The 26001-nt window shown below is 51.7% G+C and overlaps 11 protein-coding genes across 11 annotated transcripts; 7 read left to right on the forward strand and 4 right to left on the reverse strand.

Moving 5' to 3' along the window:
- Nucleotides 1-976: 976 nt before the first annotated feature.
- pfy1 (profilin) lies at nt 977-1707 on the forward strand (the record flags this gene model as incomplete). Its single annotated transcript, XM_056967956.1, has 5 exons — nt 977-1004; nt 1073-1088; nt 1191-1275; nt 1365-1499; nt 1576-1707. The coding sequence occupies 5 exons, from the start codon at nt 977-979 to the stop codon at nt 1705-1707; spliced, it is 396 nt and encodes a 131-aa protein (XP_056820752.1).
- Nucleotides 1708-2201: 494 nt separating this feature from the next.
- Nucleotides 2202-2899, reverse strand: N7477_006294 (uncharacterized protein; the record flags this gene model as incomplete). The annotated part of the gene is made up of 5 exons (XM_056967957.1): nt 2202-2498; nt 2546-2561; nt 2625-2673; nt 2744-2770; nt 2869-2899. The coding sequence occupies 5 exons, from the start codon at nt 2897-2899 to the stop codon at nt 2202-2204; spliced, it is 420 nt and encodes a 139-aa protein (XP_056820753.1).
- Nucleotides 2900-3642: 743 nt separating this feature from the next.
- Nucleotides 3643-4215, reverse strand: N7477_006295 (uncharacterized protein; the record flags this gene model as incomplete). The annotated part of the gene is made up of 1 exon (XM_056967958.1): nt 3643-4215. The coding sequence occupies one exon, from the start codon at nt 4213-4215 to the stop codon at nt 3643-3645; it is 573 nt and encodes a 190-aa protein (XP_056820754.1).
- A 278-nt stretch (nt 4216-4493) lies between these two features.
- N7477_006296 (DASH complex subunit DAD4) lies at nt 4494-4957 on the forward strand (the record flags this gene model as incomplete). The annotated part of the gene is made up of 5 exons (XM_056967959.1): nt 4494-4496; nt 4554-4610; nt 4673-4717; nt 4770-4854; nt 4914-4957. The coding sequence occupies 5 exons, from the start codon at nt 4494-4496 to the stop codon at nt 4955-4957; spliced, it is 234 nt and encodes a 77-aa protein (XP_056820755.1).
- Nucleotides 4958-5324: 367 nt separating this feature from the next.
- On the forward strand, nt 5325-7808 carry N7477_006297 (actin-related protein ARP5; the record flags this gene model as incomplete). Its single annotated transcript, XM_056967960.1, has 5 exons — nt 5325-5520; nt 5576-5896; nt 5948-6888; nt 6942-7718; nt 7779-7808. The coding sequence occupies 5 exons, from the start codon at nt 5325-5327 to the stop codon at nt 7806-7808; spliced, it is 2265 nt and encodes a 754-aa protein (XP_056820756.1).
- A 1707-nt stretch (nt 7809-9515) lies between these two features.
- N7477_006298 (MARVEL domain-containing protein) lies at nt 9516-10323 on the forward strand (the record flags this gene model as incomplete). Its single annotated transcript, XM_056967961.1, has 4 exons — nt 9516-9662; nt 9740-9843; nt 9949-10037; nt 10106-10323. 4 exons carry the CDS (start codon nt 9516-9518, stop codon nt 10321-10323), a joined length of 558 nt encoding a protein of 185 aa, XP_056820757.1.
- Nucleotides 10324-11040: 717 nt separating this feature from the next.
- Nucleotides 11041-15633, reverse strand: nte1 (lysophospholipase; the record flags this gene model as incomplete). Its single annotated transcript, XM_056967962.1, has 5 exons — nt 11041-11100; nt 11169-11613; nt 11690-11912; nt 11962-15290; nt 15350-15633. 5 exons carry the CDS (start codon nt 15631-15633, stop codon nt 11041-11043), a joined length of 4341 nt encoding a protein of 1446 aa, XP_056820758.1.
- Nucleotides 15634-16542: 909 nt separating this feature from the next.
- On the forward strand, nt 16543-20326 carry N7477_006300 (putative vesicle-mediated transport protein (Imh1); the record flags this gene model as incomplete). The annotated part of the gene is made up of 4 exons (XM_056967963.1): nt 16543-16665; nt 16713-17155; nt 17233-20226; nt 20284-20326. 4 exons carry the CDS (start codon nt 16543-16545, stop codon nt 20324-20326), a joined length of 3603 nt encoding a protein of 1200 aa, XP_056820759.1.
- Nucleotides 20327-20654: 328 nt separating this feature from the next.
- Nucleotides 20655-21266, forward strand: N7477_006301 (GNAT family N-acetyltransferase; the record flags this gene model as incomplete). The annotated part of the gene is made up of 1 exon (XM_056967964.1): nt 20655-21266. One exon carries the CDS (start codon nt 20655-20657, stop codon nt 21264-21266), a length of 612 nt encoding a protein of 203 aa, XP_056820760.1.
- A 1476-nt stretch (nt 21267-22742) lies between these two features.
- Nucleotides 22743-23658, forward strand: N7477_006302 (uncharacterized protein; the record flags this gene model as incomplete). Its single annotated transcript, XM_056967965.1, has 2 exons — nt 22743-23020; nt 23073-23658. The coding sequence occupies 2 exons, from the start codon at nt 22743-22745 to the stop codon at nt 23656-23658; spliced, it is 864 nt and encodes a 287-aa protein (XP_056820761.1).
- Nucleotides 23659-23728: 70 nt separating this feature from the next.
- On the reverse strand, nt 23729-24953 carry N7477_006303 (zinc-binding alcohol dehydrogenase family protein; the record flags this gene model as incomplete). The annotated part of the gene is made up of 3 exons (XM_056967966.1): nt 23729-24317; nt 24371-24629; nt 24677-24953. The coding sequence occupies 3 exons, from the start codon at nt 24951-24953 to the stop codon at nt 23729-23731; spliced, it is 1125 nt and encodes a 374-aa protein (XP_056820762.1).
- Nucleotides 24954-26001: the final 1048 nt, after the last annotated feature.

The raw sequence follows: 26001 nt of genomic DNA on the forward strand, positions 1-26001 counted from the left end.
TGGTCAAGGCAATGTAAGGCACATTGATCCCTAATATGGCCACGAGGCCATCCCAGAGCGGGTGTCTCTCGAATCCAGAGTGCAGAGCTTATAGAGAACACTGCGACGAACATGAAGGCTAGAGCGCCGAGTTTCGCCACTTTCCTTTCTCAAGCACGGGAGAGCTTACTTGTCATATATACGATCTCAATCATTTTTTGTCAAGCATTCCATCTATTATTCGGACTGACATTCGTGAAGATGTTTTCTGTCTAAGTGATTGAGGTCAAATCTAATATGCAGGTTGCTTGGGAGGGGCTTTTCAATAGCTATGTTTACTTAGGTAAACGGATCAGCCCATTGGGGTTAGCCTCAACATAGGTAGACTTAATATCGGTGGAAACTTATCCACCCTAGGGCACAAAAGGGTAACATCAGGCCGAAATTATATCGAGAAAACGGCGCGGAGCTAGTTGTTTACACCGCTCCACTAGTGGCCCCCCGTCAGGGATTCCCAAATGTCATGGAAATAAGGGCTGTCATGCCGAGTATCACTGCTCGAGATGAGCGCATGCAAGATCAAGCTTAAAAAACAAGCGCAGGAACTCGACACGTGCAAGGTCATGACATGCGTAGCGCAGATCTCCTGTGCAGAGCGCGTGAGGCCCTGACATGCTGACCGCCAGTCACTAGAGCTTCCATAGGCAGGTCTATTGGCGGACAAAATTGGAATTCGATCTAAGTAGATCCAATCCAGAGGATATTAAGTACAGATTCAAATGATAGCCCGGACGCGGAGGCGAAGACCTCACCTCCCGTTCTCGGCGAGATCGACGGGGAAGCGCAGGTTTGGCGGGGTCTTATTTACCGCCAACACAGACCCCCCACTTCGACCTCTTACATCTCCCACAAGCTTCTTATATTCTCCCGTCTCTCTTTCTCTCTCTTCTCCTCCTCACTCCTTACACGAACCCCCTTTCACCCTCACACAAGCACCATGGGCCAACACTCGGCGATTTGGCAGGGTACGTGTCCCCTTTGACCGCATCCGTCTCTAATTGTGGTCCCCTAACTAACCACGACGACTCCTCAGGCTATGTCGACTCCAGGTACATTGGATTCCCTTCCGATCGGCAATTCTCATCTCTGTCCCTTTTCCGAAAAGAAGCTCCGATCATGACTATCGCCGCATGCTGACATACACTCTGCAGCCTAATGGGTTCGGGTCAATTCGACAAGGCCGGTATCTTGGCCGCCGACTTCTCCGGTCTCGAGGCCCAGTCGCCCGGATTCACTGTATGAGACCGGCCATTCAAATATATTTCGTCCTCGCCGACGGGGTATCTGAAACTGTGGCACCCGCTAACAGACAACTCACATTGCAGATGAACCAGGAGGACATCAACACCCTGGCCGCGGCCTTCACTGACCCCGACTCCGCCTTTGCCAACGGATTCTCCGTCGGTGGCGAGAAGTTCGTCTGCATCAAGGCCGATGCGCGCAGTCTGTACGGCAAGAAGGTACGCCACTACATTACGAGAACGAAGCTCAGGGAAACGATCGGAGACAGGACAGCCACTGACTTGGGATACACAGGGCAAGGAGGGTGCTATCGTCTCTCGCGCTTCCGCATGCACCATTATCGCCCACCACGGCGAGAGCGTCCAGACCACCAACGCCGCCACTGTGGTGGAGAACCTGGTCGACTACATCAACAACCCCCAATAAGAGGGTAGCTTAAACTTACAGATGCGGATGATGCTATGAACAGGCTGTGAAGAATATGAAATAAAGGAGCATGAAATTATCCTCGTTATAGTTGCTGAACAATAACCACATACTTTATCATAAGACGTGAGGCACCATGGATGTGGGTCAGAATTGCCTGACCTTGAATTCATCTTCCTGAGTAGGCGCACCAAGCTTTCATAACGTATGACGAAGCTACCTGGAAATCTCGGGAGGTTTGGTAAAGGATATGCTTCTATGCTCTATTATTTACGTCGAGTACAAACGTTCCAGCCCACACAAATTGTGTCACTTCGCTGAAGAAAGAGGTCATTAATAATTACATCAGGCTCCTAGGGCCGTAGAGAAACATTGCGGCAGCCGGCCGCATCTTCGGCAGGTAAAAGCCAGGCAATTTTTCGAAAGAGACGACTCTCAGCTGAGACCGAGATTCGTGATAATCACATCAAAGCCATGGTAGATAAGCACATTACTCATACCGGCAGTTCGGCGTTGCTGCGGCCACCAGCGAGAACCTCGAGACCGCGCTTGATATAAGGTCCGATGACAGGGATGTTGCCTGCAAATTGACCAATGGTGACCAGGAAATCGCCGAAGAGGATGAACAGGCCGTACAGCTCGATCAGGAAGCCTGTTAGCGGCCAGCGGAATAAGATGAGGAGGATCCCGACGGTGAATGCGGCGGTGCCCTTGAGTTTCTGGGGACGAGTGAAGAAGATCATGGTCTTTTGGACGCCGATAATAAGGGTGAGGCCGATCAGGAAGAGGATCTAGAAATGTTAGTCTGCAGTATCGGAAGGGGTCCGCGCGCGCGTACGTTGCCCATAGCGAGTCTATAGTTCAACTGTCAGTGTCCATTAATCCTAGGAGTTTTCATTCCAAGAAAAGCGACGTACAGTGATCGGTCAAAGAACATGAGGACACCACCGAGCAGGAACAAGCCACCTAATCCCCCAGAAGGCCTTATTAGTACTCCATCGCGGGAGGCAATCAATCGCAGATCATCACTCCATACCTGCAGAGCAGAAGACCACACCGATCTCTATCCAACTTGTCAGTTAGGGTCCCCACAAGTCACGCAAGCATTGCGCCTCGAAAGCATGCGACACAGTCGCCACACTCGCAGAATGGGACACTTACTCTGATTTTCCGTCAACCACATGCTAGGCATTCTGATTTTCACACAACAGGGAAGAAAAGAGAATGGACTCGAGAAAAGAAAAGGTAGGTTGGCCAGGAACAGAGGGGCCGGGCGCAGTCGCCGTAAACAGAAAATCGGATTCTGCCCGTCACATAAAGGCGGTGAAAGCTGTGGTTTAAGCCGCGCCGAGCGGTGGACAAGTTTTCGCTTCTACACATTAGGTTCATTTGGTGCGAATCCTCAATTTTTTGACTACGCGGGATATGAGGGTGGATGGTGCCAATGTGATTGTTATCATTAGTATGGGAGCTCAGCATGATGACGCTAGGCTATCCATCACTATTGCTGTCAGGAGTGGCCTGCTGCCACGGACAGCTGTCTACGCGCATTGCACCATTTCCTCGACATTTTTCCCTCTCAGATTCTATTATCACAACACGCCGCGACGACAGCACCTTCGGGGTGCTGTAACTGATGTCCCTCCCGTGGAGCTTCGGTAATAGTCGAGTGCCTAGCACGAGGCGAAGAACAGACACAATGGTCACGAATAAGCCGGAGCGCTTTCTTGAGCCTGTCTCGAAAGGGGCATGGTGGGGTGGAAAGGGCTTGACTGTGTTGGCCGGACATATGCATTGTAGTGATTATCTAGAGAAACAGATAGCTGTTAGCGAAATGGGATATCAGATAGAACCTGAACCTTGCAATCGTACTTTTGGAATGGGTATCTTTGCATTGATCTCGAGTAAAACATAGATTCGCCATTGGCGGTTGCTTTACTTCAGGATTGTATGCGCTCCGCGCGCTTCGAGGTAGCTTTCTGGCACGCCCTGGGCTAGGGTGCGGATGACGCCGAAGATTTCCCTGTTGTGGTATCGCAGGCGGGTCTTCGGGTCGGTGTAGGGGCCCGAGAGACCGGTAAGATCGCAGTAATTGCGATGATAGGATGGATTTAGCGAAGGCGCGGACTCAATATTGGTGTAGGTGACTGTCGGACCGGAAGGGAACGTGGCGCGGGCGTTCTTCTCTAGTACCATTGTAGACAGGTTCTGAGTGGCCTGTGCCAGATTGGGTGCTTTACCGGCTCCCTCGGCAGGAGTCTGGGATCCGTCTGTAGTTATGGCGCCAGAGGTGGCCGGGTAGGGTGTGGTTGCGCCAGAGTTGGCCTGGGTAGCCATGACGGATGCTTCTTTTCGCGTGGTCTCAGAGACGATCTGCTTCACGTTCTTGTTGCGGCGCTGCGATGGTCTCCAGTTCGGATTTCGAAATGGCTTGGGAGCATTGGCAATGTCCATTTGATTCAGGAGAAGCTGGTGCGACTCATCGTTTGCGGGTGTTGCGGGAGGCATGGTGTACGGATAAAGGGCGGATATTCAGCTAGATGGTGGTGGTGGTGGTGGTGGGTGGAGAGTGAGGGGCGTATAATATTAGTGAATGTTTCAGGAAGAGGACTTTTGATGCTCCTTGAAGATGTTATAGTCAATTGAATCGCGGATGTTTGCTAGGCGTGAGAACGGAATCCGACGACCGTGGTTTGGTCTGTATAATGTCACGTGAGTGCGGAGATCAAACAAAGCGTCAGGTTCAACTCGACGCGCCCATTGTTGTCATCACTAGCTTTTACATCATGGTAAATCTAGCCAGCGGAACGATTACCCAAGGACGTTCAAGGCTAATGGTTCTGTAGGAGAGCCCTCATGAGCACCAGCAGTCGGTGCTTTTGTCCCGCATCATCACCAATGTGGTATGTCTTCTCCAGATCATATCTCTGGCTGCGATGAAAGATCCGACTAACATGCGGTCCAGGAAAAACTCAATGAAGCTGTTATGGTCATGAACAAAAGCCTACAGGTAGCAATTAAGTCATGACCTTTGATGGCATGCGTTTCTGACATTTTGACAGGAGGTCAACATCCAAAATATGAACGTTGAGCTGGTGGCGCAGATGTTCAAGAACTACCAGTCGAATGTTCTTTTCCATCTGGAAGGTATCACCATCTCTTTCTACCGAACCCATAACCTGGGCCTAGTGCTAAGATGTCTCTAGCCACGGAGAACCTGAAGGAGCCCGTACAGGGCGAACAGACCTGATGAGATTTATGATCAATGAGGAAATGCCTAGATTATATACCAATTGAATTGACTACATGTTTTCACATATGTCTCTCCGTAAGATGTGAGCTCGTCCGTCGGCGCAATAGTGATAAAGCGCGGTGAATCGCGGCGTATCGCAACTGCGGCTTGGCGCAACCAAACCTCCAACTCTCAACTTCCACAACTCCGAAAACTTGGGACCGCCCATTTGACGCGCACATCAGGTTCAGTTCCACGGTCTATACAATATAATAACGTCCATCTCATATCATTCTGCTTCGCCCTACATGCAGTAAACGCCAACGCACCTTTGACCTGATCTCCGATCCTCAAAGCTCCTGGTTTCGAACCGGCGCAGCCCACCATGACCATTTCCTCGGTGCAGACCCTCCTACCGGGGCGTTATGCAATCAATGCAACTGAGAAACGCGCCGAGAAACCTCCCCCGAAGACTTACAGCGTTCAAGAGTTCCCTTTCAAGGGCTACCAACCTCCGCAGCCGGACGGCTTTGAGCAGAGCCGTGCCCACCCCGACACCAGCGCCATCGTAATTGACAATGGTAAGCCCCTCTTCGATAAAAGTCTCTGAGTCAATACTGATCACGACCTATGTAGGCGCCCACCATGTCAAGGCCGGCTGGTCCTTCGACAAGACACCACGATTCATCCAACCTCCCGTCATGAGCCGCTACCGTGATCGCAAGCTGGGTCGGCAGTGCCAGTTTATCGGATATGATGCCTACGCCGATGCGACAACCCGGGGCCAGATCCGCTACGGGTTCGATCCGGGATCCAGCGTGGTCGGCAACTGGGATGTTATGGAAGGTGTTCTGGACTATGTATTCCTGAAGCTGGGAGTGGATGGTGCCAATGGCGGTGTTGACCGGCCAATCTTGATGACTGAACCTGTTGCGAACATGACATATCCACGAAAGAGTAAGCTCGTTTGGATGTGTATGTAGGCTGAAAGGTGCTGACAAGTTCAAGGCATGAACGAGATTCTCTTCGAGTGCTACGGTGCACCCTCCGTCGCTTACGGTATTGACTCGCTTTTTGCCTACCGCTATAACAAGGGAACGGACGGATTGATTGTGTCTTCCTCCCACACCTCTACCCATGTTATCCCCGTGCTCAACTCTAAGCCGCTTCTCTCCAACTGCTCGCGACTGAACTGGGGCGGTCTCAACAATGCCGAGTACCTAATGAAGCTCTTGAAGTTGAAATACCCTACATTCCCCGCCCGCTTGACCGACTACCAGATGGAGCAACTGGTGCAGCAGCACTGCTACATCTCACAAGACTATGACCGCGAGCTGAACGGATACCTCGATTGGACCGGACTCGAAGACCGAGACCATGTCATCCAATACCCCTTCACGGAGCATATTGTGCAAGAGAAGACGGAAGAGGAGCTGGCCCGGATTGCAGAGCGCAAGAAGGAGAGCGGTCGTCGACTACAAGAACAAGCGGCTAAGATGCGACTCGAAAAGCTGGTCAAGAAGGAGCAGGAACTCGAATATTGGAAGGATTTGCAAAGTCGCCTTGCGTCTGAAACTAAGAAGGAAAGTCGCCGACTGCTGGAGGCAGACGATCTGAAGGATGAGGTTCATTTGGAACGCATGATTCGTGATCTAGAAAAGTCCATCAAGCGCTCGCGCAACAAGGATCTCGGCATTGAGGAGAATGAGGAGCAGCAAGAGGAGATGACATTTCCCATGCTTGATATCCCCGACGAGGAGCTCGACGAGGCCGGTTTAAAAGAGAAGCGCCACCAGCGCCTGATGAAGTCCAACGTCGAGGCGCGCGCCCGTGCCAAGGCTGAGAAGGAGCGTGAGAAGGCCCGAGTAGAAGAGGAAGAACGTCTTGATCGCGAGAAGCGTGAGAACAATTTCGAGGAGTGGATTGAAGAGCGACGCGCCAATCGTCAGGTAATTTTTCTGTCAGAACTACGGGCACGCGTTCTTTGCTAACAATATTTTAGTCCCTTCTCCAAAGAATCAAGGACCGGGACCGTTTCAAGGCTGACCTTGGTAACCGCAAGTCCCTCGCCAGCCAGATGCGTATGAAGACGTTGGCAAATCTCGCTTCCGACGGTCCCAAGAAACGCCGTCGCGGCGGAGATGACGACGATTTCGGTGCCAATGACGAGGACTGGGGTGTCTACCGAACCGTCGCCAAGGACGAACAAAGCGACGAGGAAGAAGAGGAAGACCTTGGCGGTATGCTCAACGGTGTCGAGCAAGAGCTGCTCGAGTACGACCCCGACTTTACCGAGAACCACACTTTGGCAGCACAATCCGACTGGACTAAGAGTCTAGTGCATGCGTTCCTTCGTGGCCCGTGGCCATTTGATCCGGAGAGCCAGCGCGAAGCACACCAGATTCACCTGAACGTTGAACGGATCCGCGTGCCGGAAGTTGTCTTCAAGCCGTCCATTGCTGGTGTTGATCAAGCTGGTCTGATCGAGATCGCCGCCGATATTATTAATCAACGCTTCTCTAGCACCCAAGACCGCAACCGTCTCCTGCGTGACGTCTTTTTGACCGGTGGCAACACCCTCTTCCACGGCTTTGAGGATCGTTTCCGCAACGAGCTCCGCGGGGTTATTCCTGTGGACGCCGATCTGATCGTGCGCCAGGCCGCGGATCCGGTGTTGGATGCATGGAAGGGCGCTGCGCAGTGGGCTTCCGGCGGTGACCTCGGCCGGTCATCTGTAACGCGACAAGACTACATGGAGAAGGGCAGCGAGTACATGAAGGTGAGCAATGCAATGCGTAGCATGTGATTTTCCTGGGGGCTCTATTAACATGTTCTACAGGAGCACGATCTGGGCAACGTTACATGGTGAACGTGGAGTTGAGCGTGAAGTTGCACGTCGTTGAACGTGGAGTCCAAAACATTAGGCGCAATGGAGTCGAGTTGCACGGTCTATTGGTTTCTGGGGCGTATTCGTGTTTAATCTTGAGTCAAACGAAGTCAAGTCTAGTGCAGTAACACTCGAAGTCCCTTTTGAAGTCCCTTTTGAAGTCCCTTTTGAAGTCCCTTTTGAAGTCCCTTTTGAAGTCCCTTCATAGTTCCGTCGAGTATGAGACGGCGGATCCCTCAATCTTGGTGTAGCATATCTATTCGGGCATAGGACGGTAACTTTTCCATCACAGCACAATATCTGATAGCAAGGGTCTGACGTCTAATTACCTATTGTCCATACGTGACACTTCAATCTTTCAATCTTCTCCACGCTAGAGACTATACAACCTGCCTGTACAGGCTGTACAGGATGAGACAGGCTGTACAGGGTGAGACATTCGCCCGTCACTCCCGTACTATCACTAACATGATTTCCTTCCTCCTTGTTTACTTCATCCTGTTTGCCGAGGAAGATCAATCAGAATCTAGCCCATCATGCAACCATGCATTGAACAGTTGGAGTTCAATCACCAAGCCTAGCGAAACTGGTCTCTCGCCCGGACTGCATCGGAATCTGTGGCGTCAATCAGCAAGAGTTGACGTGGTGTCACGCGGTGCTGGTCGATCCCACTTGAGGAAACTCGCAGGTGGAGTCTATACAAAGTACGTAGCCGGGATGTTTCTCGCATGGGTAATTAGGACAGGTCAAGTTTCGTCAGTGACACCCAGAGATGTCGCATCCCGCAGAGCTTATTTCACGTCAATGTTTCGAAGGTCGACCTCAAGGGGGGGTGTACGAGGTACTGAGTTCCAGAGTTAAAGATTACATCCCTGGAATCACCTGGATCAACAAGACTCTTCGTGATAATGAAATGGAAAAGTTGAAAGCCACTGTCGATCACAATCCATGGATCCCTGGTACTTCCGTGCCGACAAAAGTCCATTTATTTGTTGTGACCTCACGAACTGATTCACGTCGATCACGGGACTCCGTGGGTCGCTTCGGAGTGGTGTGATGTGGTTGAGGCCGATGATTGGCACTCAACCCATCGTTCCATTCGGACTCGGCACTGGATCTGCATCCGCCGCGAGCCGAGACTGGGAGACTGACTCTATACCGCAATTTGTTCCATGTGAAAGATCCCTAGCGAAAACAGCAAGGCATGATTTGATTTCTTGAGGGATGCACCTCGGAGATTTCTCATCCTTCCAGAAGATTCCATCGGACAACTGATACATCGCAACCAAGTTCAGCAAGGACTCTTTCGTCTGGGCGAAAGAACTATCATACCCGAACCAGCGGTGTGCGCTGATTCGCCAGAGCCATTGACTTCATGCGTTGACCATCATGACGCATCTGGGGAAACGGAACAGCGGCAGCGCAAGTCTCGCATTCCCACCTGGTCTGGCCTTTGGACTCCCGGCGACGCTAGTGGTGTTGGTGTCTCATGGTTCTGACGTCCCGATGTGCCCGGTCTTGAGAAATATAAAGGCGGTGCCATCGCGCGAGTGAAGGGATTCTTCACCCGAACATATCATTCTATAATTCCAAAACATACTCGACGACCAACCTCCTATCCACGGTCTTGACTCGGTTGTGGCGAGCTATATTTCCCCTCCTCTTGTATAGTCTGCCCTTTCATCCGCCATGGCTTACTCAACTGCCATCTCGCGCCCTCTACAGCTCGCAACTCGCACTATACAATGGTGCAGTGCAGTGATCGTGATGGGATTGACCTCATACTTCATTAGTAAAGGCCCGACTGGTCAGCACCTTATCTATCAGGAGGTCATTGTATGTATCACCCAACATCCGGCCCTGAACTCCAGGATCGCCCTATCCGGAAGCATAAACCTAACATGGACATCCAGGCCGTGCTCTCTGTGGTCTTCTTCCTCCCAGCATTCGTGTCCCCCTTCCTCCCAACAGCACTAAGCAAATTCGTCCTCGCAATCGACGTCATCTTCTCATACCTGTACGTGTTCCATCCAGCCTTAACCCAGCCCAGCCCAGTCTAGCCCAGCCCAGCCCAGCCCAAAACAAATATTGAACCCAACTAACAAACGACCCTTCTTGACAGCTGGCTAACCGCCTTCATCTTCGCGGCCCAAGACTACAACTGGCACCTGTGCTACTTCCACTCCCGGCCGGGATACCCTGCGGCCGAAAGTACGCCAACGAAGCATTCATGTTCCTAGCCTTGTAGGTTCCACAAGCCAGACCCAGATTCTCAACAGGAAGCATGACAATCACAACATTGATCAACAGACTAACACCTTTGGAATTTAGCATCTTTACATTTTTCGGTGTATTCCTTGAACTCGCTGCCCTCTGGGCTTATCGTAAGGCGAATCACGCGGTGGCACCTGTTCACGAGAAGAGCAGTGCGGCACCTGGTACTCGTGCGCCGTTTGATGCGCCTGTAGAGGCTACTGCTCCGGCTGGAACTGTCTAGAGTATCTGAGTATCTATTCAGACTTCCTCAATGCTACGCTAAGACAGATATATCTGCTTCATTAGGAGTCATCCAAGTTGATCTTGTCTATCTGATGAGCGGCTACTTGGTTTTTGATCCGGATGCGAGTGCGACGAGGTGGAATGCATATATGATGATACGGGGATGGTGAAGATTGAGGCTATCCTTCTTTTTGCGCTGAGTAATATTCCCCGAGATTAATAATCTAATGATATAATTAATGTTGTGTGTTTACATTGTATTATCGAGGAGACTGTGTAACGAAAATAAATGGAGATGAGAAAGCCGTGTCCTTTCAAGGCGTCTATAGATGGAGGTGAACGTGAGCGATCAGTATATTGCTGTCAACAGTGTCATAAATTTCCAAATGTTCTCAGTTCGAGTACTGAGCCAGGGTTGTATCAAGGGATTCGTGTCCGCGGTTCTTGTGAAGACTCTGCCGAGCTCGATCTTCAATTCGCACTACATGATTTCGAGACTTCGCTTGATTCATATCAGGTTGGCCTCACCAAGAATAATATATTCGGCAAAATCTATTCACATCTATCCACGAAGCAAGAGAGGGAGAAAAACAAACAAGCCACCGCATGCAAAAGGGTGTATCTCATGCAAAGAGAAGAAGAAGTAAAGCGCATGTCACCACCAAAAACAACTCACCTTGTACACAAGCAGGGTAAGATAAAAAAGAACAAAAATCTATATACTGGCGCGTCTTGGGGCCATTGTGCGCTGCAGTTTCCGCTTCTCCTCCGTCTCCTCCGGAATCGGAAGCGACCCTCGTTCTTCAATTTCTCCAGGAATTCGCGACCATAGGCATAGCCTACTTGGTAGATCTCATCGAACTTGCCAAATTCCAGTGTGCCATAGGGATCGATAGGCGGGCGCATATAGAGACATCCGGGGGTGTTCTTAGCGCGCTCGAGATTGTCAATGGAAGAAACGTATGCCAATCTCGCCTGAATCTCGGAGAGGGTAGGCGGGTTGGGGAGAGTGGAGAATGGGTTCCAGCGGTTAATCACAGACCAAAATCCGGAGAGTGAATCGCCGTAGCCCTGGGGCGTGTTGTCGTCAATAGACCCAACGTCCACGGCGAAGATGACGTCCGCGCCGAGACTCTTCATGTGAGCCACGGTAAGATTATCGATGTATCCACCGTCCAAGAGCATGCTTCCCTCATCGCAGATCGGGGGAATGAGACCAGCCAGCGACATGGACGCACGGACATACCGCCAGACATAGCCGGAAGAGTGGTACTCTGCTCGGGAGCGACTGATGTTAGTCGTGTTGCAATAAAATTCAAGCCAGAAGTCTTCAATTTGGCTATCGCCGAATGTCTTGAAGATACCACGGTTGAACTCGTGACCGGTTGTGTAGGAGACGGTTCGGGTATGTCAGGTCCAGTGCGAAACGCCACATACTGCCCATACGACCGGAAAACTTCTTCGCGCGGCCGTACATGGGGACGACATCCGCATCGCGGGCGTACAAGGCACCAATGAAGGAGCCAATGGAGGTACCACCGATGATATCGATTGGGATTCCGGCTTCTTCAAGGGCTTTAATCACGCCTACTTGGGAGATCCCGCGAGCTCCACCGCCACCTAAAACGAGACCGACGGATTTTCCGCACAGACGTTGAGCGAGGCGGTGGAAGTCGCCCTTGAATGGGGTTTGTGGGGGAGTAAAGAGGTGTTTGTTGGATGCGACGCGAGGTATACTTTTGGATCTCGGCTTGCAGGACTTGAACACGCTGTTTCAAGACTGTGCCAAATCTCTTTGTCTGAGGGTGAGAGGGCTCAGTAGTCAGGCGGAAAGCCATTTGGATGTGGTGGTGGCCGCCATTGATCCACACTCGATTCTTCAGCCAGCGGCGGGTTAGACCGGGCGGGCAGTAGCGCTCAGAATGCAAAAGAACCAATTCCTTGCGGGCTGTGGTCTTCATGCCGAGAAGGAAACGTTCGTATTCACCGATCCGGGGAGAACCCTCAGCGAGGCCAACCAGCAGAATGGAATCAGCTTGCGCAATGCAAGTTTGCGTCCAGGGTGAATTGACATTGGTATCAGCGATGTACAGTACCAGACCGTACTTCTCCTCGAGGTCAGCCAAGTACTGAGATAACTTGAGCTTACCCATCTTGCTGAACGCATGACGACCCAGGTGGTTCAGAATTGCGGCTTGATTGAGGGATGTAACGCCCCTGTTTACACCGACTTGGTGCAACGCATGCAGCAGGCGATGTCCAAATTCAACTACAGGAACACTTGCAGTAACCGGGACAATTGCAACGGTGCGGAGGTTCACGGTAGATGTCGCAGTCTGAACACCACCGACAGTTCCTGATTCAATGCTCTTCTCGGACGAAGGACGCTCCACCAAATCGCGCATACGCTGAGCAATGAGCTTTGAAATTTGAATGGTGATTCCTGGGTGCTCTTGCGCAAGGCTATTGAACAACGAGCGAGGGAATTTGGCCAATTCAGTATCACGAATGGCGTGAAGAGTAGCCGGGCGAGTAGACTCAGTCATAACCTCAAGCTCGCCGACACTCTCGCCTTGGCCGTATTCGCCAATGACAGTCATCTTGCCATTTTGACCCTCTAGAACAGACCTCAAACGACCGTTCAATACAAGATAGATCGCATCGCTTTCGTCTCCTTGGTGGTAAATTACCTGGCCCGCGCTGACCTGCACCCATTCGAGAGCAAAGTCAATGTGAAGTAGCAGGCGCGGAAGCAGGCTAGTCAATCGCTTGCCGAGGGTCAACAGGGCGATAGGGTAGCGATCAGCAATACGTTCGAGAGAAGCACGCGGAAGGAATCCCACGTAGACGTCCGTCTTCGCAACGACGTCCGTATAAGAACGATAAGATGCAAGACCACCAACATAGCCTTGAATGGCACCAGGTTTTATCAAATACAGAGACTTGCGGGACTGGGACTTGCGGCGAGAATCACTGGTACTGTTCGGCAAAGCAGTGCGAGAAGATCCAGTATTGGTTCGCCTGAGCTTGGGGAAAAGCTCTTCCTGTGCAGAGCCGGCCGGGCGAGATGTTCCGACGAGATCATCACCACGTTCGTTAATTGGAATGCCTACGTCCAGGAAACCATCGATCACGTAGTACAAACCTGGGTGGCGCTCGCCCTGCTCGACAAGAACCGAGCCCTGAGGGAAGTAAACCACTTCGATATCAGAGCGTAAATCTTCACGAAGGTTGACAACCGGAGACGTGCCACCAGCGCTAGTCACGGACATAGACGACATAGACTCGGTTTCATTATCTCCCGATCCCTCGTAGGGGTCGATGAACCCAAATGCATTGGAAAAGACGGCCTTCTGTCGCCGTGAATCGTAGGAAAGTAGCCTTGGGGAGGCGTCGCCGGACACATGGCTACCCTTGCGCAAAGATTCGTTCGTACTCTCGGTCAACCCGATGCCTTTCATAATACAATCTAGGATGGAATCACGGAAGAGTGTGTCTTCGTCCACGGACGAATCTTTGCGTTGGAAGGTGGATGGCCGGCTATCCATCATGTTTGAGGGGCGGAAAAGAGGACGTTCACGCTCAGTCAAAGGACTTGTCAGCTGTGGTCCATTATGGTCATAGCGTGGTCCGAACCGGGAGAGCTGTATGGTCGATAGCAAATCACCAGGACTCACTCCACTCGTGTCGCGGTCATTGAAGCCACTCGGTGATCGTGGTGGTTGTCGTTGGGGCAAGGGCGTAAGTGCAACAGGTCGTCGCTGGCTAGCCAGACGAGCTTGGAGAACAGCATCTTTCTTGAAAGAGCTGCTTGAGCGTCGCCGGCCGGCAGATGGGTTGTGGAGTGCAATACCCTTGCAGACATCCTCGGGACCCAGGCGGTCTCGCTCCCGCATGAACTTATCCTTGAGACGATCCAGAGCACCTCCGCGAAGATCATTTGGCAGATCCCAACTGGTGAACTTGGTCATTTGTTTCTCGATGCCAAGGACGTCCGTGGTCAATCCGAGGTAAGAGTGAGCGGTTGCAAATGTCACTCTTTGAAGGCGCGTCAATATGACCTGTACAATATGGGCCGTCGCGCGTGGGTAGACACGGGTCAGACGGCGGAAAGCACTGGCAGGAATGATAGCAATAGTAGTGTCTACCGTTGCACGGGCGACAATGTCTGGGTGAACCGACTTCTTACGTCGCTTGCGTTGTCTAGATTCTGGCTGCGGAGTGCTTTGGGGCATGGTGTGGCTTTCTCCGAGGTGCAATGGAGGCACAAAGGGTAGAGAACCGGGTTGGCCATTGGCAGGCGTCGGGGAGCCAAAGTCTCTTGCAGCGGTCAAAGGGCTATCAACAACCCCAACGCTAGGACTGACGGGTAGAGAGTCGACAACTTGGGCGATGCTCGGCTCCACGCTCGAGGTGCTGGAGCTAGAGCTACGTGACGTGCGGAGTTGGATGTCTTCGGTGAACAGCGACAGGATAGAGAAGAGGGACGACATGGACGCGCCATTCTTCACCTCTGTCAACAGCTGATAGCCCTGTCGACCGTGCAATGGGTCACCCTCCTCGTCAGAGGTGACTTCGTCCAAGTGCAGGTCCTCCTCCGACACAGTCTTTCCCTCCCGCGTCGACTTCACGAAGATCTGAACCAGACCGTCCACAACTAGGCAAAAGCCCTTCTCTTCTTCCAGCATGAGTGTTTCTCCCGCAATCAGCTTTCTCGTCTGCATTGTCCGCGTCAATTCATGGAAGACAGGCCGTTCGAGATATCCGAACACTTTGATGGCGCTGAGGAACTCATCGAGGTAGTTGGCCAGTCCAGACTTGACGTCGCCTTCTTGTATATCGGGGAATAGATCGATTTGCGCTTCTTTGCGTTGGGGCTCCGGAGGTAAACGGCTGTACATGTTCAAGAAGCGGTAGCGAATGAACCAGCTGACGGTCGAGACCACAGCGAGGACGATCAACATGCTTTCCAAGGAGGCATTGGTTAGCAATCCGCGTACTTGAGCTCACGAGAAAATACGTACAGGGTTGTGAAATTCATGGTGAAGGTCAGGCTCATTGAGAAGAGCGTGAAGAGCCATGTAGGCACGGTGAGAGTGCTGAAGGTAATGAGCCAGTACAGGCTGCGGGGAACGACGTGGAAGACAAAGGTCAAGACCCAGCCAATCCAGCCCGCCATCGTGGAGGGAGTCGGAGGAAGAAAAGGCGGGGAGGAAGTCGCAGACGCGGGTAAAGCGGTTGTCAAGCTAGAGGATGAAGTTGCAGCCGTTAGGCTGAGGGCGAGTGACGGAGCTAATCCGTTCGCCATGGTTGGAGGGGGCACCTGTAGGGGCGTGTTGGGGCTCCGCTTTCGTGGCCTTGTTTTGGCCCAGGTCCCATCCAAGTTCCGTCAAATTCCCGTCAATGCGATGTTAATCCCGATCATTTGGGCCAAGTTAGGCGCAGTATCGAAAACGTGCGGGCCCTGTCATCGGTGGATGGAGGAGATGAAAATGAGGGGAGAGGTTTGGCCCGCCCAGGGATCAGTCCCGAGGCGGTGCAGATCACGCCTGCACGTCTGCAGACGGGTAGTATTGGAGGACAGATAGCCTTGGAACACCTTGACTGGCCGCAGGATAATCCTAGGAGAGGATTAAGTAGTGGAACGTGCTCCCAGCAAGGTATCTCGTAGGTTCATCCTCTGGGTCCGGAGTTGGGCACGTTTCTATGGTTGACTGGGCCGACAACCATACTTTTCCACCTGCATCTGGGCTCCATGGCATTCTTACTAGATTGGGGCATGCTTAATATTTCCAGATCTGCCGGTCCCGAGGTTCTCGACTCCATAGATCTAGATCTTCTTTTTGACCACTTCAGATGATTAGATCTAATCTGGGTTGCAAAGAGGCTTGAAGCGCGGCTGATCGCCGCGATGTATATTGGCTTCGGCGTTGACCCGCCGAGGTCTTGAACACCCTGGGATCTAGGCACGACGCGTACATAAACATCAAATCATACAAAGCTCCATTCTGAAAAAAAAAAACTGAACATTTCTATGATTTGACATGATCTAACAGACATCTTGAACAACTGACCAATATTCAATAATCCAGACAATTGTTCAAATAATTGTTCAAATGCGACTGCCCACGCATCTGACATTAGTCGTTCCTGGCCCGAGCGCGGAGCTCCGCGCGGTCTCTTGGCTAAGGCCAAGTTGATTGTCTCTCCATGCCTCATGGTCCCCCTCACTCCGCTTCCTCACCACCTTCTCCTTCTATTTATTCATCTCGCCACATTCCCTCTTGTGCTCATTGAATTGGTGGTATTGGTCAATAGACCTGTCGCGGCGATGTTTCAGGTAAGCTTGTTTCTCCGAAGCCTTTGTCTTGGTGCTGATCTGTCCAGCGCTTCCGCGACGCCATCGACTCTCGGATTGCAGAGGAACAGGCCCGCCAGAAAACGGCACAGGACAATCTCTCTCGATCCAAGTCCGCCCGTCGTCCGGCATCAAGTATCAACTCCTCTGGCCAAAGGCGCCCCAGACGAAACAGCGGCACCCCCGTCCGTGGTCCCGACCCCAACGAATTCGAAGCTGAGTTTGCGATCGGAGATGATGATGAATCCAGTCACTCGGGGACACCTCGTCCGGAAACCGCCGACTCTGTTTCCGAAATGAAGCCTCCGGCCGAAGGCGAGAGATCAGAGAAACTAGAAAGCACAGCGACGACAGACTCAGCGGAGACAAAGACTGCCTCAATAGCGGCCACGGAGTCCAGTGACCAGAAACCTGCTGAGTTACCGGCAGACGTCAAGGCCAAATTGCGCAGGCTCGATAAACTTGAATCGCGGTATCATGGTAGGCCGTCACGCGACAGATGCGACACAGGGACACATAGGACTAACCGAACATTTAGAACTGCTCAAGGCGTATCGTGTTGCGCATTCGCGCGTCCTTTCCATTGAACCGTTCGAAGCCGCCCTCCGCGAAAATCCCCCTCACCTCGATCGGCGAGCCGAAGGCGCTTACCGAGTATCTCAACCAGATGTCGCTCAAGACCGATATGGTGGTAGAGGAGCTAAAACGTGTCACTACTGACCGTGACGGATGCAAGAAGAGCATGGAAGAGGCGCAGAAGTCCGCCAAGGATGCATGGGACGAGGTTGCTGGGCTTAAAAAGCAAGTTTCTACGAAGGAAGAAACCCAGTCAAATTCACCAGAGGAGAAGGAGACCAGCGAAGAATTCTTCTCTTTCGATAACGAAGTTCCTCGCTTGGAGGGAGAATTGAAGGAAAAGCAAGAGGAAGTGGAGACTCTCAAGACCGAAGTCGAGAAGCTCAAGAAGGACATGGCCGTCACGCGGGAGTCTACGGAGGGTATGGTGCGGAACCTGGAGAGCTCTACTCGGGAGCTTGTTGAGCTGCGCGAAACCAGGGATAAGCTGGACGCGGAGCTCAAGACCCTCAAGGCTTCCAACAGTGAGGTCGATGAGCTGAAGACGAAGCTAGCCGCAGCGGAGTCTTCGCTTGGAGAGATCACTGCTGAGGCCGAGAAGCTCAAGAAAGAACTCAAGGAGAAGAGTGAGGAGATTCAGAAGCTCCAGGCCCAGGCTACTGAAGCTGAGAAGACAAGCAAGGCCGAACCGAGCCCTGAATTGATCTCCGAATTGGAAGATGCTAAGAAGGGCAAGGATTATAGCGAAAAGAAACTCGTTGTTGTTCAGGGTCTTGTGGACAGTCTTCGTTCTCAGCTGCAGAACGCCGAATCTACTATTTCCGAACTGAAGGCAGAGGTCAACCAAAAGTCAGAGAGCTCCACCAAGCTTCAGAGCATCGTCGATTTTGTGGACGAAAACTTGAAGGATAGCGCTGCTTGGCAGTCTGCCAAGGAGAACGTTGCTTCCGGAAAGACGGCCGACTTCGAGGAGATTCGCCGGAGTCTTGCACCTGCAGAGAAGGCCGCGGAACCGTTTTCAACAACTGTCGAAGAAGAAGCCCAGCCCGCTATTGTGAACGCGGCTGCAGGGGGTGGCGGTGGAAAGAAGAAGAACAAGAAAAAGAAGAAGGGAGGCAACGCAACTGCAGAGAGCCCCAAGCCTACGGAGCCTACTCCTACCCCCAAGGAAGAGCCAGCTGCGTCAGAGCCTGCGGCATCTTCTGCGGAATTGGAAGAGCTCAAGGGGAAGATCGAAACCCTCACCCAACAACTATCTGAAAAGGAGGCAGCCATCGACCGCCTAAGCGATAAGCTGAAGGGTGAAGAAGATTTGAAGGAGGAGATCGACTCGCTACGTGATGATCTGATTACCGTTGGACAAGAGCACGTCACAGCTAAAGACAAGATCAAGGAACTCACAGCTCAGAAGTCTGCCTTGGAGGAGACAATCGGCAAACTGGAGAAAGAGCTGGTCGAAGTGCGTGCCAGCCACACAACAAACACCGCCGACTCGGAGAAGGTGTTCAATGAGTTGAAAGATGAGTTTGAGCGTGTCAAGGTCCAGGCCGCTACTCTGGAAACGGACCTGTCTGCTGCTCAGCAACTTGCAGCCACTCGATTCAAGGATCTTACCGACCTGCGTGAGACCCTCCAAAAAATTCAGCCTGAGTTGCGAACCCTGCGCACCGAGTCGTCCGAGCTGAAGACCATCAAGGAGACCCTTAGTGGAAAGAACTCTGAGTTGCAAACGCTCGAAGCCAAGCATGAAGACCTACGACAGGAGTTGAAGAATGCCAAAAGCCGGGTTTCGGAGCGCGACTCCGAACTCAACACCTTGAACAGGAAGATCCGCCAAGAGACAGACAGTCGTCTTAGGGCTGAGGAGAGCCTCAGCGTTGTGCAATCGGAATTGCGCACCGCCGAGTCCAAGAAGCAAGAGGCCATCAATGCCAAGGAAAGAATTGCAACAGACCTGACCAAAGCACAGGAAGGACTCAAGAGTACCCGGTCCAAGATGCGTGAGATGGATGAGCAGATGTCTCAGCTGACTAAGGAAATGGAGAGCCTCCGTGAAGACGCGAGGTTGAAGACCGCCCAGGCTGCCAGTGCCCAGAGCCTGATGAACAACATGCGTGACCAGACCTCCGAAGTCGCCATGCAGATGAAGGAGGCCCGCGAGAAATGCGAGAGTCTGGAGGAGGAGCTGTCCGATGCTCATCGTCTTCTGAGCGAACGTACGCGCGAGGCTCAGACCATGCGTGGTCTTCTCAATGATATCGAGAGCCGCGCCGAGGCCAAGGTACGAGACTTCAAGGAACGCATGGAGGCAGCTATTGAGGAACGGGACCGCGTCGAAGATGAGGCTAATACCCAAGGCCGTCGCCGAGCACGGGAGCTGGAGGAATTGAAAGCCAAGGTCCGCGAAGCCGAACGGACACTGCGCACCGTTGAACAAGACAAGGAAGAGCTTGAGGATTCCCAGAAAGACTGGCGGCGCCGTCGTGATGAATTGGAGGAGCTTGCTGAAAAGTCAACCCAGGAAGTCACCGAGATCCGAGAAGCCATGGCCGGCCTGCGCGAGCAACTCGATGAGAGCGAGAAGCAAGTGCGGGACCTGGAGAAAGAGAAAGCCGAGCTTCGGCGCTCAGTCGAGGAGACCAACAACCGACTGGAAAAGCTGCGACGATCGCACAAGACCCTCGGGGAAGACGTTCGTCTTCGCGGACTGGAGTCCGGGCGCGCGTCATCACGCTCGTCCATTGATTCCGGATCTCGACGTGGTCTTGCCTCTCCAGTCGCCCAGGACCGCAGCACATCCAGTCGCCGAAGCGAGACTCCTTCTGGTGGAGGTGGAAGTGGAGCCAGTGGCGGATCGATCGACTACATGTACTTGAAGAACGTCCTGCTTCAGTTCATGGAGCAGAGGGACAAGAACTATCAGAAGCAGCTCATTCCCGTATTGGGTATGCTGCTTCATTTCGACCGGTAAGCCGAAAACCCATCTCTCTCTACTATTTCATGGGACTAAACTGACGGGCGCAGAACGGACGAGCAAAAGTGGATGTCGGCCATCATGTCCAAGTGATGCCATTGATGAAAGAACCTGCACATTTGATTTTTGTTCTGTACAATACCAACCCATTATAGTCTTCTCTGTAGAGATAATTCCAGTCTTACTTCACAGTCAGACTCCCTATTCACATCACAGCCAAACATCCTGACCATTATACCGAGCTCTTCGTCCTGACTTGACATTCCAATTGGTAGATGTGGGTCATTATTTCCATCTCCACTTTTAACCCCGGGCTGTCAAAGCCTTTCACGCCTTACACCCTACGACACGCCCTACGACTTCCCCTTGTACATAAATCCTTCAATTCCCTCCGATTCCCTCCAATTGAACTACCTACACCATGTCTGACCAACCCACCATCCGCCTCGCCACGGCAGAGGGTAAGAACCTCCGATTGTCCAGCACACCCAACCTGGACGACCCCTCCAAGGCTAAAACAAAAAAGAGCCTCACTAACACTCTTGCAGACGTCCCGCTCATCCTCCAATTCATCCGCGAGCTGGCCGACTACGAAAAAGCCCTCCACGAAGTCGAAGCCACCGTCGAGTCTCTCACCAACACCCTCTCATTCCCCGCCGACCCACCCAAGCGCGGCTCAGTCTATACAGCCCTAATTACACCCCCGGCGTCGCCCGAGAACCCCACCCCGATCCCGGTAGGAATGGCATTGTACTTCTACAACTACTCCACCTGGCGCTCCGCACCGGGGATCTACCTCGAGGATCTATACGTGCAACCTGGTGCGCGCGGGAGGGGGTACGGATTCATGTTGTTGAAGTACCTCGCCAAGCAAGTGATTGAGGTGAAGGGCAGACGGCTGGAATGGAGTGTGTTGAAGTGGAACACACCTTCTATTAAGTTCTATGAGCAGGTTGGGGCCAAGGGCATGGAAGAGTGGATGAAGATGATGGTTGAGGGGGATGCGTTGGAGAAATTGGCGGAGGGTGCTTGAATTGGAATCCCTAATTGTCCCCGGTGAGATTGAAATAGAGTTGCGATTCCGCTCTGCTGGATGTATTCATTAAAAGAACGGAAAACAATGTTAGATTCCTTTGCTGAGTAAACCGAATCACTCCTAGGACTGAGCCGCTTCCGAACACCTTCAACCCAACAATTCGTCGTCATCACCGTTCACGACACAGGAGAGACGACGGTTCACTGTTAATAGACATCGCAGGCGGTACAGGCGCTAGAACCTGACAGCGCGTTGTGAGGAAAGTATGTATCTACAACGAAGGTGAATTTTCTCGCGTTGCTGCTTCCCATCAAGCCCTTAAGCTTTACTTTCCAGAAGTCAAGGTAAGATTTCATCAGCGTCGTTCGTAGTATGGGTAGATCTGAGATCAACATCACTGTCAAAGCTTTTGTCATGGAATCTAGTATGGCTATGTCAAGTAAACATCGATACTCTCGTTCAATTGGAATAATTGCAAACCGACTGATGACCGGGATTGTCAGCGCTAGCAATAAATGTCCATCATCGACCAACCTAAACTACCGCTACAATTCTGTCTGATGCTTTCGCAGTGCAGTTTTTTGCAGGTCAAGTGGGATTTACTTTCGAAAGCTCACTCAACTCTACCCGCGCTTAACGGTAATATGTACATAACCACGGTGGGCAGGTGTGCCGAAGCCTTACAAGGTCGCGCACCTCGGGAAAAAAAAAGCCAAGATGGGGAGACCGCCTTGGGCACTAGCTGCAGGCGATTTATTCCCTTTCATCAACTTATTTATGCAAAGCAATGATGAGACCGAGCTGGGCAATAATGCGCATAAGTCATCGCGAGCACGGGCAAAAGGGGGTTCCAGGACAAAAATAGCCCGCGAGAGTCTTAGTCTGTCCGATCGTCTCAACTTGAGCCTCTCAACCCTGGGGCTCTTCTCCATTGCGACCACCAATGACCACCAATGACTCCTCGCTTACCGTAGCCGATCGCAAAAACGCACCACTCAAGATGGATCGTGCCACGGGAGTCTTGTGCCTGGCCGGCGAGCCCCGACCACGTCGGACTTGGCAGGGACCAGCAGAGGCGATCATTCGCTAGGAACCGAGAAGCTGAACGCGCCAAAGCCAAAGTAGAAAAGCGTACGGGCGGAATCCCTTTTTCTATCAGCTAGCGCAAGGCTAGAGACATGAACCCAGAAGGTCAAAGGGCCTTTATAGGGGATGGAAACCCTTCCGTAGTTGGAAGTCTACGGGCTTCGTTCGTTTTTTATTTCCGACATGCGCGCTTCTCAGCTCACTCAGGTGGCCGTCGCCACTCTGTTGACCGCGCGCGCCCAAGCCGCCAACGACACCAATTACGATCCCTCATTAAATTTCAGGCCCACTAATGTGACCGAAAATGGACTCTACCATTGGGTTGGATCGTGAGTGCCCGTCTTGTGGAATCATGGACACTATGCTGATTATATACAAGATACTACAATGGCTCCACCACAGTCGAATTTACACCTTTTCGGGGGCCTTGCATCGGATGATACCGATGATGAAGTCTGGCAGTCTTGTCCCAGACTCCGCGGCTTGACCGTCATCATCGACTACGAAACCCGCCTGGCAATCACCGAGGCGGGCGAGTACAACCTCGGCAACAACCCAATCAACACCTATCTGACAACATGGGATCCCAACTTCAATTTCAGCTCATTACCGGCAACCGAGACAATGGCATCTATGCCGCTCAAATGGGGGTTGCTTTCTTCCAAGTCAGTCACTTCCTCTGAACCAAGATGCGCCTCGAGACTAATGTCCATACAGCCCCATGTACACGTTTGACGATCTTCTGTATGTCAAAGACAACTTCAACTACACTCTTGCCGATACCAAGAGCGCCCCATTCAATCTGTCAAGCACCCTCAGCACATACTATGGAGAAGGGGGTCTCCAATTCAACATAAGCTGCGACGGCAAAGAAGAGGTCGCCTGGATTGGCTACCTGATCAATAAAAGCTGGTGGCCGAATATGGGCAATAATCATTCATACCCGGACCCTGTTCTCAACCTGCAATTTGATGGCAATACCGCCAACTTGACAATTGAAGGATACTTTGACGCTACTCCTAAGCCTACCGGCAACCACACCTTCAATACGGTTGACATCGAGGCCCACGGCAACGTGAAGATCACCTTCTTGGGGACCATCGACCGCTATCACTCCGATGTGCTCGTGAATGATACCTCCAGGCCTACTTGGAAAAGGACGGTCGGCTTCAACAACAATACTTTGAACGTCGGAGACAAAAGCTCGAGTACGAAAGCGAACGGAGCTCCCAGTCAGCAGTTTGGGGCTTGGGGGATTGCGCTTGGCTCAGCATTAATGTCTTTGGCAGTCGTCTACCTGTAAAATAACGATTTGACAGATTAATGATTGCATTGATACCAGCAATAATTTGAAAGCTATGGATTTTGCAACTTCAAAGCGCATAAACCAATTTCTTCCCCAGCGCACCGCCATCTTTAACGAGCTGGATCCCCTCCAAAACCCCTTCAAGACCTCCCTCCATGGCCTTCACCGGCATGGGCTGAATATTTCCCAACGGAATAATCTGCTCCATGCAACGGTAGAGAAAAGCCATAAACTCCCTATCCACAGCCGAAGGCTCCCAAGTCTGATTCAACCCAAACTCCTGATTCACAATCGTAAACCGACGTCCAAAGCAAGTAAACACCATATTCCATTCTGCACGGATGATACCCGACTCAGGAATCATTTTCGGTGGTGGAGGGAGATTCTTCACCGGCATGAGCGAGGCGTAGTAAAAAGTCCAGGGGGCATTCTCGTTTGCAGGGCGTAGCGGGGGTGCAAAGCATTGGTAGCAGAAGGCGGCAGTTGCGTCTAGGGAGACGCAGTCTAAGATTATGGAAAGACCGCAGTCTTCAATATGGCGGCGAACATGACGGATTGCGTCGAGCTGATTGTAATCGATTACTGCATCTGCGCCGAGGCTGAGTAGCCAGGGTATGTTTTTCTCGGAGCAGGTTGTAATGACTCTGAAACCGGACCTTGTTGAATAATTAGCTAACGATAGGTTTGGGCGTTAGGATCATCTGCGTACAACTTAGCTAGCTGGATCGCTAGACTTCCAGTTGCAGTAGCTCCGCTATAGATCAAAATGGTATGACTTGTGCGCACTGACGTGTTGCAGGGAATCGGCAATGGTAAATTCTGATAGAGTTGTTGAGCTGCTGTGCTAATACCCATGGCTAGCGTGGCGGCCTCGGTGAATTCCAAATTAGACGGTATGTGAATTAAGAGAACCGCATCAGCAGTCAAATATTCACGAAAAGCACCGATGGAATAATTGGCGCTGTGACCTAGGCAATATTAGTGTCGGTGACTTGGAAGGGTTCATATTTCATACATCCGTGGACAAAGCCGGCCACCCGGTCTCCAATAGACCTCACTCTCTGAGCACCTTCGCCCACTTCTAATACCGTGCCTGCGAAATCAAAGCCCAAACCCGACCCAGGTCTTCCGAGATGATCTCGTGCCATCCAATCTGATGGATTGAGAGACACTGCTTGCACTCTGATCAGAACTTCGCCGATTCCAGGCGATGGAATAGATAAATCGTTCACAACGCTGGCTTCGCCCGGGGCTTTCAAAATGATAGCTGATTGGAGTTTGAGTTCTGCCATGTCGAAATGTGTAAAGAGAGGCTTCCGTCAATATTTGATTGTGATTCCAGCGACCTGTGCATGTAGTTTAAAGGCCTTTCTTAATGAATGGCTGATCCCTAATCGGAGGAACACGAGATTTCGAAAGGTGGTGGCATCGCCTACGCTATTCATCAAGTGGCAATTGGGTAATATTAAGCATCATTTCGCCTCACAGACCACCCTCTATGGAGCATACATGATGAAGACGACTACGTAAATCAAAATCACGGACATTGCCTTCGTGGCGACGAGTATCCTTCATTTAGCCTATTGATAGCCAATCGGACTTGATCGCGAGTCCTCGCGCCACCAGCACGAGTGACGAACATCCCCCATTAATACAAGCCCGAACTTGAAGACGCTATAGCCTTGCGGAAACATGTCTTCCCGACGACCTTATGGCTTCTCAAAGAAGCAAGAAGAGAGCTATCCCAACAAAGTAAAGAATATCGGGACCTATATCGGTATAAAGGCCCGGCAGGCGATGCAGTTGTGCAAATCTCTTTACAATCAAGCGATCACCAAAATTGTAGTCATCGTGACAAGACGAAAATTCGTTTCCTTTGTCGAGCGTCTATAATTACATAGGAGGAGCCAACTTGTGACCCCAGGTAAGCCATACACTTTCAGTCATGAGAAGATCATGGTTAACTTTGGCTTAACAAATTTCCAGTCACCCAATGCCAGCAATCAATATTGCGTATCAATACAAATAGCGCTCTGCCCCGGCAAGAGAATCGTTAGACTCTGAGTCAAATCTCCACCCGATGGTTCAATAATCTCATACCGGTATGGAAGATCTTTGGTTTCCGCTTACATGACGAGCATTCACGCTGTTGAAGAAAATGGACCACACTTCTATGCGGGCTCTCAAGACGGGTGGGAATTGGTACTAGGCACCAATGTGTCACCATTAAGTCACAATGCGAGCAAGGCTGAGCCTGCGGTTTTGTTTGCTAGATTGGTACTAGATTCCGATATGCTTTAGACAGATGGAATCGAGGGGTTGATTCAGATGGTTGAGGAG

This window comes from Penicillium maclennaniae (genome assembly GCF_028827695.1).
Source record: "Penicillium maclennaniae strain IBT 15551 chromosome Unknown utg000006l:1.0-2513246.0:1.0-2515036.0, whole genome shotgun sequence".
NCBI lineage: Eukaryota > Fungi > Ascomycota > Eurotiomycetes > Eurotiales > Aspergillaceae > Penicillium > Penicillium maclennaniae.